Source organism: Pezoporus flaviventris, unplaced genomic scaffold (genome assembly GCF_033815535.1).
Source record: "Pezoporus flaviventris isolate CSIRO_AGI_PZ_B2104156 unplaced genomic scaffold, CSIRO_AGI_Pfla_v1 ptg000031l, whole genome shotgun sequence".
Lineage (NCBI taxonomy): Eukaryota > Metazoa > Chordata > Aves > Psittaciformes > Psittacidae > Pezoporus > Pezoporus flaviventris.
Window position 1 is genome coordinate 54,222,891 of NW_026892579.1, and position 16,878 is coordinate 54,239,768.

At 45.1% G+C, this 16,878-nt stretch overlaps 2 protein-coding genes across 23 annotated transcripts in view; one reads left to right on the forward strand and one right to left on the reverse strand.

Moving 5' to 3' along the window:
* The window catches only part of HMBOX1 (homeobox containing 1), a 111,865-nt gene extending 109,151 nt beyond the window's left edge, over positions 1–2,714 (reverse strand). For 16 of the 21 annotated variants that reach the window (XM_061461146.1, XM_061461142.1, XM_061461133.1 and 13 more), the window contains exon 1: positions 2,275–2,593. The gene's annotated coding sequence lies outside the window, so the exon portion shown is untranslated. The other 5 variants (XM_061461128.1, XM_061461134.1, XM_061461139.1 and 2 more) reach the window with 5 other exon arrangements.
* A 70-nt stretch (positions 2,715–2,784) lies between these two features.
* INTS9 (integrator complex subunit 9) overlaps positions 2,785–16,878 on the forward strand; it is an 80,940-nt gene continuing 66,846 nt past the window's right edge. For both annotated transcript variants that reach the window (XM_061461118.1, XM_061461119.1), the window contains exons 1-4: positions 2,785–2,889; positions 7,650–7,777; positions 13,113–13,173; positions 15,612–15,674. In XM_061461118.1, coding sequence (XP_061317102.1) covers positions 2,809–2,889; positions 7,650–7,777; positions 13,113–13,173; positions 15,612–15,674 — 333 coding nt within the window. In that variant the 5' untranslated portion in view covers positions 2,785–2,808. The remainder of the gene's footprint in view (positions 2,890–7,649; positions 7,778–13,112; positions 13,174–15,611; positions 15,675–16,878) is intronic.

Here is a 16,878-nt window from a genome sequence, read left to right on the forward strand (position 1 = left end):
AATTGCAAAAAGGGAGATGCAAAACACAGAAATAAATTAAGTTTGTTCTCTGCTGTTGACAGATTTGGTCCTAGCTTAATGGGAGGAAAAAAAAAACAACAAAACCTTAAGTGATAAATCCATATATACCTACTCCAAACTGCACCCCACATCCCAAGGGACACAGTATAATGGTAAATAAATATAGATGCAGTTCCTACTAATGAGGCAGGGTACAGCAAGGCCAAAGAAAATGCAATCATCTCGGGAAAAAAAACTGCACAGGACTCCTCCTCTCCCATCCATGGAGGAAATCAAACGCCAGCTGCACCATCCCAGGAAGGAAGCAGAGTCTGTACCTGATGAGCCCTGCAGAAATGAGCTAGTCATATCACGGGACGCAAGCAGGCACTTCAGGGTTTTGCCAGCCCACAAATTGTCTGCAGAGCACAATTCCTCTCTCTGATACGATGTATAATTTTACACGGCATCATTCCTGCAAATTGGAAGGGGCTATTTTCCCCACCAGTTTCTTTTTCTTCAACCCCATCAGCTGGAAGCAGGGGCACGTAGCTAGCGTCTATCAGATCTGCCCCAGCACTGCTCTTAAAAGCGTGCTCTAGCCATCAGCTTAACACTTTCCTCCCTACAAAGTTTAAATCTTCCCACCTTTTGTTCACATACATTTTTGTACTTAAAAGCCACTTATCTGTAGTCCCAACGTTACTTCAGCAGGAAAACAGAGATACACCCGATTCCACAGACAACCAGCAAACACGCTCACAATCTTCATTTCCTCTTCCTTCTTCTCTCCCCACACCCCCCCAAAAAGCTGGTTTTTTTGTCCCTAACGCGAAGGAACGGGGGAAAAAACAACATATACACGAGTAAGGCTTTTCAGACCTATCGCAAAGACAAAAATGCTCCCCGAATAAGTGCTCTGCAAACATACCAAGAGACTAAACTAGGCTCAACTAAAAAAAAACCCCACCAGACCAAACAGAGGTTTAAGAACTCGGCTTGCTCTCCCTCGCATGTGTATTCTGCACCTAAAACCACTCGCCCCTTTTTTTGTTTTAACCCCGACCCCCAGCAGAACAGTCCAGCGGCATTCCCCGCCGCTTCCTCCAGCCGGTCCAGCGGTCAGACACACTGTTCTTCCGAAAAAAAAACATCCCAGGCGCGGCTGCAAATGCATTTAACCCCTTCCCCATCTCTTTCCAACAAGTACAAAATAAACAAGCGTATGACACCCCACCCAAGCTCTCCCCGCACAATTTAGGAATGACTGCCTCCAGGTCCTCCTCCTTCCGCACCCGTTCTCATGTTAAACTCTCCAACCTTCGGGTTCACGCCTTTGCCCTCCCCAAAAATCCTCTCTCAAAGCCCCGGGAGCTGCAATAGATCTCGCCGTCTTCGTCGCGCCCCAGCCCTGGAAGCCAGAGGCTTTGGGAACAGCCGGCCTCGGTTTTCCTCACACCCATAGGCACAAAGCACTTGGGCTCCCCTAGAAAAGAGCCCCCGGAGCCCTCGCACACCTCTGACAGCTCCACAGGCCCCCGGCATGGCAGAGCCCCGGTGAGGGGTCTCGATGCCGGGCGCGACCCGTACGGAGAACCGGTCTCTAGCCCCGCGGGGTCGGAGCCTCCCTCGGCCTCCGCCGGGCCGGGCCAGGGCACCTCCCAGGTCCCGGAGACAGACAGCGGGGCCCCGCCGCCCTCTGCAGCCTCGCTGGGTCTCGCAGCAGCCCAGCCCCAAACTCAGGGGCGAACAAAACCGAACCACCACAGAAATACAAAAAGGCACCCACCCAGGCTGAGGGGACTCCGCCACCAGGAGTGCGTGCCCCCCCACCGGGGGGGTGGAAGAAACAAGAACAGATAAATAAACGGCAGGAAGAACCATGGAGGGCTCTCCTGTAAAACCCAGAGGTGGCCCTGCCCTCCCGCAGACCCCGCGGCAGCCTCCCGGGAACACCGTCCTCCTCCCCTGCTCCGGGGCCGCCGAGGATAAGCGGAGCCCCTCAGAGTTGCGACTCCAACTCAGCCGGCGAAGCGGCTGCTGGGCTGCCCCTGCCCGCCCCCCGCCGCCCCCCGCCCAGGCTGCCCCCCTCACGCACATCCCACGTTACGAGGAAACCCGCTCTCCGCCGCGGCGCGACTCCCCGCAGGCGGCCACGGCGCTGGCTGAGGGGGGACCCCCTGCCCGCCCCCCCCCTCCCCTCCTTCCTCCAGCCCACCCACCAGCCCGTCCCCTCCCCTAACACCGCCGCTCCCCACTTCCAGCAACACTCACCTCTGGGTGCCGGCGGCGCCTCCACCTCACCATGTAACGGCAGGAGTGTGGGGGGTCCCCCCGCCTGCCCCAACGTGAGGGGAGATGAACGGGAGCGCTGAGGGGCGAGGACAATGGGGGGGAGGAAATCCCTCGGCCAGCTCGCCCCCCCTCGCCAGCCCTCTGAGGACCAGGGACCCCACCCCGTGAGGCCCGGCTCCTGCCGCTCCCTGCGCCTCGCCCGCTCCCTCGGGTTTGTTTGGGTTTTTTTGGCTCAATCACACCAGACTGACTGTCTTTGTCTGTCTGACAAGCGCCATGTTGATATCAACATCCAAGCTCCCACCTGCTGCCGATGTGAGACCATGGGACTTGTAGTTCCCGCCTCCCCAGGGTGACGGGGAGACCCGCCGCGCGCGGACTACAACTCCCAGCACGCTTCGGCGTCGCGGCGCGCCGGCGGAGCGCGGGGCTCAGCGAGAGGCGGACTACAACTCCCGGCGTGCCTCGGGAATGACTTCATCCTGGGCGGGGGGCGGTGGGACTGCAAGTCCCATGATTCGGTGGAGCGCGGGCAGGAAGGGCGGGGCGGGCAGGATTGTCCTGGTAAATAGAGCCGGGGGAAGCATGAAGCTGGTGAGTGCATGAGGAGGGGATGTTGCGGGGGGCTCGGCCTGCCCCCTGCGGCGGGGCTCCCCGGGTTGTCTGTGGGCTGCGGCAGCCTCTGTCCCGGCCGGCGGGAGAGGAAGCTGAGGCTCTGCAGGGGGTGGCCCAGAGGGGCTCGTGGGGGCGGGCCCAGCGCTCCGCTCCGCTCCCCTCAGCAGCGCGGCCCGCGAGCCGCCGCCGGGGCAGGCCCACGGAGAGTCGGCGGGCGTGGGTGAAGGCAGGGGCACAGGCAGCAGCGGCGCTTCTCCGGTCTTGTGCCGGTGGTGTAGGGGCTGCCCGGGCTTGGGGGGTTGGGTTGGATGAGCACAAGTCTTACGTGAGAGACGGCTGAAGGAACTGGGGTGTTCAGTCTGGAGAAGGGAAGGTTCAGGGGGACCTTATGGGTCTCTACAACTGCCTGACAGGAGGTTGTAGCAAGATGGGGTTGGTCTCTTCTCCCAAGGAACAAGTGATAGGACAAGAGGTAACGGCCTCAAGCTGTGGCAGGGGAGGTTTAGATTGAATATTAAGAATAATTTCTTCACGGAAAGGGTTGTAAGGTATTGGAACAAGTTTCCCAGGGAAGTGGTGGAGTCACCATCCCTTCAAGTGCTCAGAAACCGTGTAGATGCCCTCAGTGACATGGGTTAGTGGTGGACCTGGCAGTCCTGGGGTAATGGTTGTATTTGATCTTAGAGGATTTTTCCAACCTAATTGATTCTGTGATTCTATGATAAACGTTTGTGAGGCTCACAAGGAAGAGGAGGAGAAATTTCTCTGCCCTTTACAAAGCACAAGCCTTGCCATGGAACAGAGCAGGAGCTAGCCCACTGCATGTGTGACTTTCCTGGGTTACTCTAAGAATATCAATAAATACCCGTGGTTCATAATAAAATTGTTTCCATCAGCAGTATGTTGTTAATACAGCTAGTTACTAATGAGAAAATCAGCCTGGAATAACTTTGTCAAGTGTGCACTATGCTTCTGACAAGTACTTTGGTTCTGATATAACAATCTCGTAAAGGGAAAGTTGACAGAAAATACATTACCCATATTACTGGTTTTCTCTCCAGATCTCCCTTTTCAACTCCTTAAGTTCCCCAGAGACCTTTGCTTTAGCTGCTACCTTATTTTCTGGAAGCTTATTTCTGCTACTTTATTTCTAAGGAGCTGTGGCTGCCCCATCCCTGGCAGTGTTCAAGGTCAGGTTGGACAGGACTTGGAGTAACCTGGTCTAGTGGAAGGTGTCCCTGCCTGTGGCAGGGGATTGGAACTGAATGAGCTTTAAGGTCCCTTTGAACTCAAACCATTCTATGATTAAGAATTTCTGTTACACCTAATGTACTACAGTTCTTTGGAGGTGACAACCAAAGCAGGTTTCAAGATACCTGAACATAACATTTGAGTTGTATAACCTGAAGTTACACTGTTGTTAAATATATGATTGTGTCTGAGTTTTGAGACTGAGCAGTTTGTCCTGAGGAAGCTTCATAGCAGTTAACTTGTATTCTGAGTTTGTTTTGAGGCTTCCAGTAAAATGCTATCTCCAGTGTGACCATGTAAAATAAATTCAGTAGGCAGGTGGCTGAAGAGCTTGATCACAGAATCACAGAATGATTTGGATTGGAAAGGACCTTAAAGCTCATCTAGTTCCAACACCCTGCAACAGGCACGGACACCTTCCATTAGACCAGGTTGCTCAAAGCCCCATCCAACCTGATCATGTAATCTTACATATGCAATTAAGCCTCTGTGCGTGTATACTACCAGTGGGACAAACTGCAAAGCTAAGCACTTCCAGACATGGTTGTAGAGCCTGAGATAATGTAGGGTGGGGAAAGCAAACTGAGAAACATTTAAATGAAGACCACAGTGGAAATGCAGGGTTCTTTTAAAATCTGGAGTCTTGCATAGGGGTAGAGAAAGAGGTTGGGGGGGGGGGGGGGGAAATACAACCTGCCTGAAATCCGTATTGTAATGTTTTTAGACCTGTGTATAAATTTGGAGACTGGGGATCATACAGATTCTTGATCTTACATTTATCTGGAGATGTGCCTGTAACTCTGGGTTGTGGTGGGAGGAGTTTGATGCTGTTTCATCCATCATTTATTTTTTCCATCTATTTGGGTGGAATTTGGAAGAACAAGGGAGAGGTACAGACTCCAGACCTGCTTCAGAGTCCAGTGAAAATGTCAGACTCCCACAAATTCAAATGTGCTTTGGTCCAGGCAAACCTAGTTGCTAATTTCCCCTTAGATTTTAAGGTAGCATGTGATGTTAACACTGGAAGAATACACTGCAGTATTTGTTGGAATTCAAAGCGCTGGCTTTAACCTGCAAAATCTTGCATGTTTCGGAGCTGCTAGTGTGAGACATCATCTCTTTTCTGTCACATTGCCATCCATGAGATCATCAGAGACACTCCAAGCTGAGAACCTCCTGCTGTGAGAGCCTCAGCAGCTGGAATGAGCCCGCATTCTGATCTCTGTGCCCCACTCTGTCAAACTTCCATCCAGTTTACAAAGGCTGCCAAGAAGGTTGTGAGCTGAGCTGGGCATGTTGATATCTTCTGTGTGTTTTGTGACTTTGTTACTACTTTTTAGTTAGGCACCTAGCGTGTTCACTGCACCAGCCTTTAGCCATAAGGGAATAAAGATGGAAGGAAGCAAATCTTAGAGCAGAAAGGATGTGCATTTTAGTCCAGTCAGGAATATTAGTGACTGGAATCTCTGGATCTGTTTTTTAAACAGTAGCAAATATGAACTGGGTAAAAATTATCACATTTATAGTACATATAGAGATGTATATAGTACAAGCATTCAGATTCTCAGATTACTAGTCTAAAATTCTAATAGAGGTACAAGCTCAGAAATGTCACCTGTGCAAATAGCTCTATAAGATATGAACTCCTTTTTTAGTTCTTTTTAGTCACTTCACTTGAATCTGGTAGAAAGAACCCATTGCCTCCCTGGAATCCATTTACCACAGCATGACAGCCACAGATACAGATTATTTTAGATGCTTTTAAAGAAGAAAAAAGAAAGATTTTCCAGTTAGCTTGGAGATGTCAGGGTCATGATCCTCTTCATGATTTTAATAAAAGCAAGAAAGTGTTTTGCTGATAAAAGTGGTGATATTTCATTGCCTTTTTTAATTACCAATACTTCAAAAGCTACAAAAATGGTTTAGATCATATTTTTTTTTCCTTTGTTTCTTTCTACTTGCTTCGATTTATAGCATAACTGTCAGAGGTCTGGTCTGGCAAGAACTTAATTTCACATGTGTATTTTACATTTACGACTAAACCAGCTGAATTCCTTACCTGTGTACTCCCCTCTTCACCAGCCTGGTTTTTCACCATTGTTTTGAACTTTGCTAACAGCAGGCAAAATGTAATGTTTAATAACCAAGGCTTTGTGAATTTAAAACAAAAGTCTTTGTGATCTTTTTAATTTAATATTGGGGCCTTAGTAGCTTTTTAATATTTAAATATAATTTAAAACAGGTTTCTGAGGAATGTATTTAATAGACTCCTTGGGAGTTGCTAATCCAGACACTTGCAGTCCTGTGTTAACATATCGTGAGCAGAGGTAGGAAGTGAAATTATTAATCTACCTTCTTTCCCCTTCATCGAATGAAATACAGAGAGCAAGCATGACTATAAATGACTTAGAAAATGACTGAGTCTGGTTTTAGTGCAGTGCATGGCCAGCTCATTGATATTTTTCATCTTAATTGATCAAAACTTTAATTTAAAAGCTAAAGTTTGACCACCTCAGCTGCCAGACACCCAGACTTCAGAGATGCAAAGACTTTCCTTCCAGATGCAAAATCTCTTTTACTTGCAATCCCTGAAGGAATTCATCCTTCTCAAAGAGGAGAAACGCTCACCTCGAGGCGTCCACGCTCTATTCAGGCATTTACGTTTCAAACCCCGAATTTTAAAGCTGGCATTTTTATTCACTTTGCTTCTTATTCAAAACTTCAGCTGCTCCTGTGCCTTGTTAAGTGTTTGCCGCTCTCCATACAAGAGGTGACTGCATCTCAATGATGCTGAAATGCCCTGGTACTGAAGAGCCCTGCTCACTGGCTCATTAAGTTTGCAAAGCAGTTGGGATTTCTCAGTACACAAACCCTTCCATTCAGGTGTGGTTGTCCATTCCCTCGTGTTTCCTGTTTGCGTTTAGCAAGACAAAAAGCAGGTGAGAGCATGCCCCAGAGCTGCTTCGGTGCACACTACAGCTTCCCCTGCTGATCTGTGCCAAGCAGCCGCAGCCCCTGCTGCGCCTTGTTTGGTTGTTTAGTCAGGTTTCTTAAGGAAATAAAACTTGTATTTCTGCAGGGATTCTCTCCCTCTTTCCACCCCAAGTAGTTTTCAGATATGCTAGCCGAGTTCAGCCAGGTTTTGCCAGTAGGACCGAGTTTTGAAGAAACCAATGTTCTGGGATTTTTGTGAGAATAGGGGATTGTTAGGGGAAAAAAAAGAGATTCTTCATGTGTCCTAAATTGTAAAAGGAACTATGCCATCCTCTCAACCCTTGTCTGAAGAAAATCTACCCCATAATACCGGGGGAAATCTCAATGAACACACATCGGTGTGTTTGTAGGATTTATAGGAAATCAGGTTTTGTTCTGCTGTGTATGAAACTGCATGTTTAACAGTAAGGGGAAAAAAAGGCAATTTTTGGTGGGAGGGGAGGTCACTGTTAGTTAAGGTCATGAGTAACAACATCCTGATTGTATTCTTACAGTACTGCCTGTCAGGACACCCAACCTTACCATGCAATGTACTCAAGTTCAAATCCACCACCATCATGTTGGATTGTGGACTGGATATGACGTCTACCCTCAATTTCCTCCCATTGCCATTGGTTCAGAGGTATGTTCTGCGGCCTGTACGCACTTTGTGTTTTCTTGGGTTGCAGTTGGAGTGCTCTGCGTGAAATGGTGTATTGGAAGAAGGGAGGGGATGAGTACAAATGAACAGCATCATTCGATATCATAAATAGACTTTGTTCACTTAAAAATTCTCTTTATCAAAATAACGTCCTTTGGCTCAGTAGACGGAAGACATTTTATGGATTTATTGATTGGTTTTTCTAGATAATTTATTCTAAGCTTCAGTAAAGTATTGCTGCAACTGCTCAGCACAAGTGAGGTCACATATCTGTCATCTTTCTGGCTTCTTCATGCAAGATGAGATAAATGGATAACTGAGATGGAGTGAGTGGAGCCCAGCAAGCACTGTTTAACCACCATCTTCTCAGGCTTTTCTTCAGAGCACAGACTAATGCAAAGAAAAATAGCACTTAACAGTCTCATTAGTTGACTTGATGTCATAATTGTTCCCCTTGAAAAATTAAATAAAAGATCCGTGCAGCTGAGCATGAGAATGGAACGGCAATGAAACAAAAGTAGGATCTAGAAGAGAATCCTGAGGTCAAGGCGCTCCCTTCTATGCCCAAACTAGAAAGTAATCTTTTCCCTGGTTTTTAGGTGAATTTGGTTATTCAGTTAGGGTGATTTATGTCTTGCATAAATGAAATAAATTACGAAAATGAGTGGTTGGAAAGGTGGAAATGAGTAAACTCTTGGTGATGGGAAGCAACAGGAATTTTCACAAAAGCCATTTAGTAATTTTGATCAACAAGGAAACAAGTGAGGAACGTTCTGGGTTCAGGGGAGGCTTGATTGAGAAAGGGAGAATATGACTGGGAAAGGGAGTTTCCTAAGAGACCTAATGAGGTTAAATCAGTTTGTCCAGCACTTCCTATGATTTGTTATTTTTTTGACAGGAAAAGAATAGACAATGTATGCATTGTTCCGCAAGAACATGGAGTTCAAGATCTGCTGTAGAGTAGGCAACAGATGCCTTAAGACAGATCAGTGTGGTAGTCATTTTTTGTCCCATTCCATAATTGCTAACTACAGCGTTTAGGGGCAACAGTTGATTTGTAAGGGATCCAGAAAAGTTGGGAAATGGAGAATTGCCTTGCATTTGCTTTCTCCTGAGACAAGGAGGCACAAAAACACAAAATGAAATATAAACCTTTGTAAATAAGTAGAATCAGTTTTAAATAACGTTAAGTTTGATGGCTTTGTAACAGGAGCAATGGAAAATAACTGGGGTGCATGGTTCACAGAAAAAAAAAAAGTAGAGTGCGGCTAGAGAACATACTGAGAATTCTTGTATAAGATAAACCGTTGTAGTTGGCGTAGTTTTAGGTCTTTATGACCTTAGTACAAAATAAGTGTAAGAAAACCAGGATAGAGCAACAGGACATGGGGATGAGGAGTATCTGGGACTAGCGGATGTCCAGGATGGGCTGCAGCTAAACTAACTGATAAGTAGAAGGACAGGATGATTGCTATGTCTGTAGTGTTAATGAACCAATTAAGCTGGTGTAAACATCTGCTGCTGCTTCAGAGGCTGCCAGAAGTGATGAAGATTGTTGGAAGAAGTAAACGACCCTCAGAGACCACCACCACCACATTTTTGTACACATGTGGGGAAACTTTCTGGAAAATTATGTAATTCATACGTAGCCTCATGAATATGCATGTATGCCCAGTGAATATATAAGGACGGCTTGTGTAGCAATGCGGGGACACAGGCTATGTGAAGCTATCCCCCGTGTTTCCCAGTGCCGCAATAAGGAATACCTGCTTATCAACTTAAACTTTGTTGGCAAGTTTGTTCCTGGAGTTTTCTCCAAATCACTCCCACCTCCCAAAGAAAAAGGAAACAGGGAGGAGCAAGTAGCAAGTTCAGGTGATTGAACAAAGGCTTTAGAGGTTCTTTAGAACTGCAGGCATCAGCGCTCCCCCAGGATATGCCAGCTTTGTCTGCTAATAGCAGACCCTGGGAACGAACAGCCAAATTGCAGGTCACAACCTGAAATTCCCCAAGTACCTCCAGAATGTCTGCACTGAAATGACTCAAACTCAATAAGAAAGGATGTCAGATGTGACCCCTGATGGCCCACTGGAATCCGGAGCAAACAGTTGGATTTAAATCCAATCAATCTTGCCAGTAAGGTGATTGAGCACCCCTTACAGCAAGGATTGTCCTAAGCATATGGACTTGGGCAAGTAATTGATCTCTTCAGTACTCTACAAAACAGATGTCCTGCAGGCAGTTGTGGAAATGAGTTAGAAACTTGAGGAGGAATGTGGCTGTCACTAAAAAGTCCAGATGAAGACTTGTTCATAGTTGTACCATTACCGTGATGTCTAAATACCCCTGAAATTCAAAATGTGTATTGCCAAAACGGCAGTGTGACAAAGAGCTGATTTTATCATCAGTTTCCAGGTGAGAGACTACAAGAAGGACTGACTGCCTGAGCCTGAGGCACATAGCATCACAAGAATTTGTGCAGAGGTCTGTCAGATCTGAGGTTATTACCAGCTGTGTGGCCTCCCGGTACCAGATGTGCTGAAATAGACCCATGTGCAATAGCTATGCTTCTCTCTGGGGTCTTTAAAACAGAGGTCTCCAGAATATGATCCAGGAATCACTTGGGTTCTGCAAGTCTCAGTATGTGGTCTGCAAAGTGCCCTGGTTTTTACCTCTGTGGAGCTTAAAGGTAGGGTATTACAGAGGATTTTTGCTATGCAGCTAAATCCTGTGTTGTACCTGGCATGGGGCCCTCCTTGAGCAAACATTTTGAGAGACTCTGCTTTAATCTGTAAGAGGAAAGTTCTGTAGTGTTTGTGTCATTAAAGGGACTGGACATTTTTTAGAGTTCTTTGCTCTTCAAAAAAAAGCCTGTCAAAAGGTATTTAGATTCCACCTTATCCTGGAAATGGTAGTCCTTGTTCTCACTAGCCCACGGAGCATGTGCAAAGTACCTGCAGTTGCCAAACACTTTATGCCCCATCACATACTTTAAAGGAGGTTTGTCAACTGGAATTTTCTCCCCTGTACCAAAGTCAAATGCAAAACGGTAAAATGAACATGTGGGAAGCTCTTAACCTTTCCTGTCTAGCCATGACACACTTGCTCACATTATTTATGGGACAGTTCTAGCTATTTTGTATTAATCAATCACTCTATTACAATGTCAAAACTATGTCAGCAGGAACTGTGTTACTTCTTGGCTCCAAGGTAAAGAGTCCTTTCTGTCCTATGTTGCTTATTCCACTTTCACCTACACACAAGACTTATCTGCTAATTTTACGTCTCCTGACAAGACTGTATACTCTCCCGTGGATGCCAGGTTTAGTACAAGTGAATAGTACTCTTTCATCGTGAATAAAGCAAACCGCATGCTAGGCTAAATTAGGGGGAGCAGGGCAAGCATATCAGGAAGAGCTTATTCTATTCTGCCGCATGCTGGTGAAACCACAAATGGATCCAGGTTTGGATTTCCAGTCAAAGAGGGACACTAAGAATCTAAAGAAGGAGTTCAGGTGGGCTTCAAGATGGTCATGATCTGGAGCCCATGACTATGCAGAGAGGTTGAGGGAGCTGGGCTTGTTCAGTCTGGCAGAGAGGGCGTGAGGTGGGGAGCTAACAGTCACCTACAGCTGCCTGAAAGAAAGTTACGAAGGCAACAGAGCCAAACTCTACAGTGGCATTCAGTATAAGGGGCTAATGGCCACATACTGTGTCTTGGGAGGCTCAGGTAGCAATTTCACCCATCCCCAGAGAGGCTCTAGAATATCATTCTCCAGGGATTTGCAAGATACAGCTGGGCAAAGCCGTGGCTGACCTGATCCATTGCTGGCTTTGAGACATTGGACTAGAGACCTCCAGGTGTCCTTTCCAACCAAGGCTTCTGTCTTCTCCCTTGTCTGTCAAAGTTATTGCACATCAGAATGCTTTATTCTGACTTTTTTCCCGTTTTTTTTTTTTTTCCATAACTCTTTTAAAGTCTCACTACACCAATTCTACTCAGCCTCCTCAGTCTCCAAAATGCTGCTGTTAAGTTGTGCTGTTGAATGTGGCAGTGGGGAGTACATTTAGCCACCTCATCTTTCCTATAATCACACTTCTTCAGATTTACTCCTTATCCTCAAAAGGGCGTTACACTTCTCTGGTACAGCTTCTCAATGACATATCCTTCTGCTCTCACCTGTTACCTTCTGTCTTCACTCCTTGAGTCTTAGGTTTCCTCCTTTTCCTTCCTTGCAACTTTCTGGAGTGCCAGTTAGGATATGTTCTTTTATATTGATGTTAGTCTGAACACAGCATTCCTCTGAGCCCTAGCATCACTTCCTATTTTCAAGTTCTTAAATTTGAAAGCCCTGATAGAATATAAGCATGCCTGTCTGTAGAGCTTGTGCACAACGCTTGCAGATTTCATTGCAAGTGAGATCTCAAGTCTCCAAATCTGAGGTTCTCACAGATTTTGGTTCCAGGTGGCTTCAATTCCTTTGTGTCCTCAACTTTTTCAGTTTTTGGATTTCTGTAGATATGCTTCAACACAGTGGGTTTAGAGCTAAGTTATAGGCTCATACAAAAATCAGATGTCAATGTGAGGTATGAATAAGTCACTCAGTTATGGTAGCAAGAAATGCTGTAGCAATTACTACTGTAAACTCAGGATTGCAGCATCCACCTTGAAGTTTCTTTATTAATATTTAAAACAATTTAAAAAAGGGGCCCTGCCATTGCTGGCTGTACCAGACCTGCCAGCTTAAAACATGCAGTTGACAGCAAAACCTCCTTCCCCCTTTGTCTTTCCAGCACAGGTAAATGCACTGTACAGCTGGTGAGACTTCAGCATGAAGCCATGGTTTATGTGGATATAAAATCACAAACTTTGTGTCTCTAAATGACTTAGTCCAGAGCTTCTGTCTTTCCTTGCCTTTGCTAATGGGAATATTTGTCCCAGAGCAATTTTAAGGTGGTTTTGTATTGTTTCAGGCATAGGGTTTGTTGCTGCCCTAACTTCTGTTTCTGTGCCCAGTTTCACCACAGGGCAGTGTAAGCAGTGCTGAGCCTTTTTGGAACTCTCACTGTAAATTACCAAAATCAAACTCCCTGCATGCGTCTTCTTTTTACTCTTTTTACTTGTGTCATAATCATGATTTGTAAAAGTCATTTTAGTGAACATTTAAACACAGTGAAGCTGTTTTATTGAGATTGTTAGTTCCCTGAGACAGAAATGGTGTTCTTTTCCTGTATAGCACCAAATAGAAGGTCTATGCTTAGCGACTGATAATGGTATAATTAATATTGCAATAATGCTTTTTCTCTCTTTCTGCAGCCCCAGGCTGTCCAAACTTCCTGGTTGGGTTTTGAAAGATGGAAGCACATTTCTGGACAAGGTACTGTAGTGATGGTTAGAATTTTCTTGCATACAAAAAGATCCCTGACAGGTTAGGAGCTTGCACTGCATGAACAATACTTCCATGCTGACTCATCGCAAAGGTTTCTATGTGTACCTTTATCAGCCACGATGTCCTTGTAGAGCAGAACATTTTGAAACAAAATGCTAATGCTAATAGCAACATGGAGGCTTTCAGTCTTCAGAGGTAGCCTAGCTTTATTAAAAAATCCTCTTAAAATTCAGAAATCATCAGTATGAATATTTTCTTATTTCATGGAGCTCCATAAATAATAGTGCTTTGCCTTCTTAGAGTGCCTTTTATTCAACAGTCTCACTTTTCTGACACTAAAGCTTCATAGCATGCTTATAAATGAGGTTGGTATCATACCCTTTTTTAGGCAGGAGAACTGTGAGAAAGTGAATGGTTTTCTCCTCATGGGAGGTCTCCTAGAGCAGAAAGGCATGTCTTTGGCCTCTGAAATCAACATGTGTTCTGCTGCTGGAGATAGCAGGGAGGATATTATTTCCAGCCCCCTAATTCTAAGACACAGGACTTACCCAGCTACGTGAGAGACACAGATTTTTTTCCTTTTCCCCTCTTTTCATTACATTAGTTTTGTAGGCAGAATTTAGCTGGGGCTTCAACCAAAACTAAGCACTGCAGTGTCCAGCTTGATCTGCCACAGGGGAACAATGAACACAAGAATATGTCAGATGTTGGTAAAATAGGCAGATACATTTCAAATGTGTGCAGCAATAGGTATCAGTAGAAAAAATACAGTTTTAATAGACCGTTCTCTGACTATGTGAACATTAAAGGAAAACAGTAATAATAGTTGCTTTTGTAGGGACTTTGAGGTGGACAAAATGGATTCATCTGATTTTTACAGACAAGGGGAAGATCATAGATTAAAGACCTGATTTTTCTTCTCATTGGAGACAAAAGAAACTGTACAGGCAGCATTTCTGTTAGTAAAATAGTAACAGCTCTATTCAGAGCACATGCTAAGTGGCAGTCACACAGCTACAGAGGCTCAGAGAAGGAATGGAATTGCTCAGCTTGAATTCCCTGGAATTTGTTTCTCCTGAACCCCAGCCTTGGTCTCAGAGCTTTGGGCTCCCTTCTGTCCAGCAAACGGGTAGGCCGTCAGTATATTTCTATATGTGATGTATTTACATTTCTGTGGTGCTGCTGCAGTGTGTGCTCAGGAGAAATCTTCAAACTCACTCAGCATCAGTGGAAACTGTGTTAAAAATCTAAAGGCAGCATCTCTTACCTTCACCTTGACCATTGTAACTGCTTGGAATGGTAAATTCTTTGACCCATGCTGGAAAAAGGCAAGAGAAGGAGTCAAAGGGGGGTGTTTTATCATGTTGGGTGGACATTCCTGTTACAGCACTCTCTGGATGACAGTTATAAAACTTAAGTCCTGGAGAGGCATTGAAATTTGCTGCGATCTAGTTTTAATCATTTTGAACACCCTTGAGATGAGGTTAGGAGACTTCTGCCACTAGATGTAATTGCTCATTCGTTATTAGTTGGCAGGTGCACTGTAATTATTAAGAATTGGATTCAATCTTTAATTCTGTCAGTCTGAAGCTGGCTGAGACCACTCGCTTTGGGACAAGCAAGAGAAGCATCCACAAGAGAAGGCAGAGCAGGTGATAGGTAGCCTGTGAGGTATGTTAGGACTAAAGCTGGGAATGGTTTTGTTCCATACGTTATCCTGAAGAATGTGACTTTTCATGTGACAAAGATTTCTGATGTCAGCCTTGAAAAAGAAGGAAGAAAATAGAGGACTAAAGATCCAGTAGAGATAAGTCTAACAAAAAGTGCCACGTGGAGCTTAGATCCACGGAAGATGTTTCATCAAATGTTCTGACACAGGGGCTAAAAATCATATTCTGCTCCTAATAAGACGGAGAAGGTTTGATGTTATTGGGAACCAAAGCTAAATTCCAAAATTGTAAGACATGCAGGGCAGTGTAAAGGTGCTGTGCACACCTTTACAAGAGCAGCAGTTCCGAGAAGAGTGGTCTTCATGACCCACTTTTCAGTTCATACTTTGCTTCTGGTTGACACAGTTGGTTTGCATTGTTACACATTTCACAGCCAATACATCTGTAGTTAGAAGAGCAGAGAAAATGCAGCTTCACAGGACAGCACCTCCTTCATGGCCATGGCAAAACCAGCCAGAAAGAGCCATGGTATCTCTCCTTACCTTCCAGAGCGCTGTCTGTTCCTCCAAATGAGAATCTGAGCCCTTGAAGTCTGCTTACAGCAAATTTTATCTAGAAAATGGATAAACGTTGTGTAGGAGTGGGCTGGAAATTACCTGAGATAAAGAAAAGGTTTTGAAAGGGCAAAATCTGCTGCACTGGAGTAACATTACATTGTAATTTTGTGTCTATTCTGTTGGTGTGCTTTTCTTACAGGAACTAAAGGAGTGCTCTGGCCATGTGTTTGTAGACTCCGTGCCAGAGTTCTGTTTACCAGAGGTGAGTTTGTTCAAAGTCATGCTGAAAAATCTGATTCCATTCTATCACGTGGGAGAAACTTGCTGAATTATTAAATTTATCAGCACTCGGTAAATAATGCTACTAAACCCTTTGTGTTGTTAAGGTGCCTCTAGTATCTATGACGCTGGAAAAAGGGTGGAAACAGGCCTTTTCAACAATGGTTTGGGGCAAACTGGAAGGTCTACTTGAGCAGATGAATATCTCACAGAAGAATAAGACTTCACTGTCTCTTTTTATGGGCCTTCCAAAGACAATATGACTGGGCTGGACTTGAGTTTGACAGGATACATGTGCTGATCTAGATAAGAGCAGTGAATGAAGACAAGGAAAACTACTTGTCTCTAACCACAGATGCATGACCTGCCTAGTGGAGCTCCCCTGGGGAGCCAGCTGTGTGGTTAAGCCACTGTTTGATTCCACTGCGCTGCACTCAGATGTGTTCTGCTGGCAGCAAGTTGAGGTTAAGAAGTTTTGCTGCCTTCTCAGCTTTTCATCACTGCATCTTTGAGAGAAGGGCTTTACCTTCATATCCACTGACATAACTTCAAGTGGCTGCTTCCCAGGCTGGTTGTTTTGTTTTTTTTTCCCAAGAATACCTGGGTTAAAACAAAAAAAAAAAAAAAACAAAAAACAACAAAAGAAGGAAAGAACGACTATTTAAAATGTTAAATTCACTGTGACTACCTGACTCACCAATTAATGGTGTATACAGGGGAGCTGGAGAAGTAAAAAGCTGTGCAAAGAGTGGTGGGGGTACATGATGGGGAGTAGTCTGGGAATAGTATCCTCTTTCTTCAGCTGTGTTCGGACTGTGATAACATCAATTCTTTCATTTCATGTTGGGATGTTTTCTCTGTCTTTGAAAGAGACAATTGCTTTTGGGCAGTGATTTTTTTTTTGTCCTTTCTGCCTGACCTTGTTGACAGGAAGTACAAAACGCTCCTGGAGGGTTGTTGTCAGCTTTGCTGGGGTGCTGGCAATAGCATTTCTGCCTTTTCATTCCTTTCAACTCACCTCTTGCTGCTTCTGATTCTTGTTGTCTTGGTTCTTCTAAGCAAGTTGGCAGCTCTGGCACTGGTTTTGGCAAGTGGTTTCAACAGATCTGTGTGTAATTGTTTGTTCTCCCCAACTGGAATGGATATAATTGAATCCCACAAAAAAAAAAAAAACCACAACAAAAGCT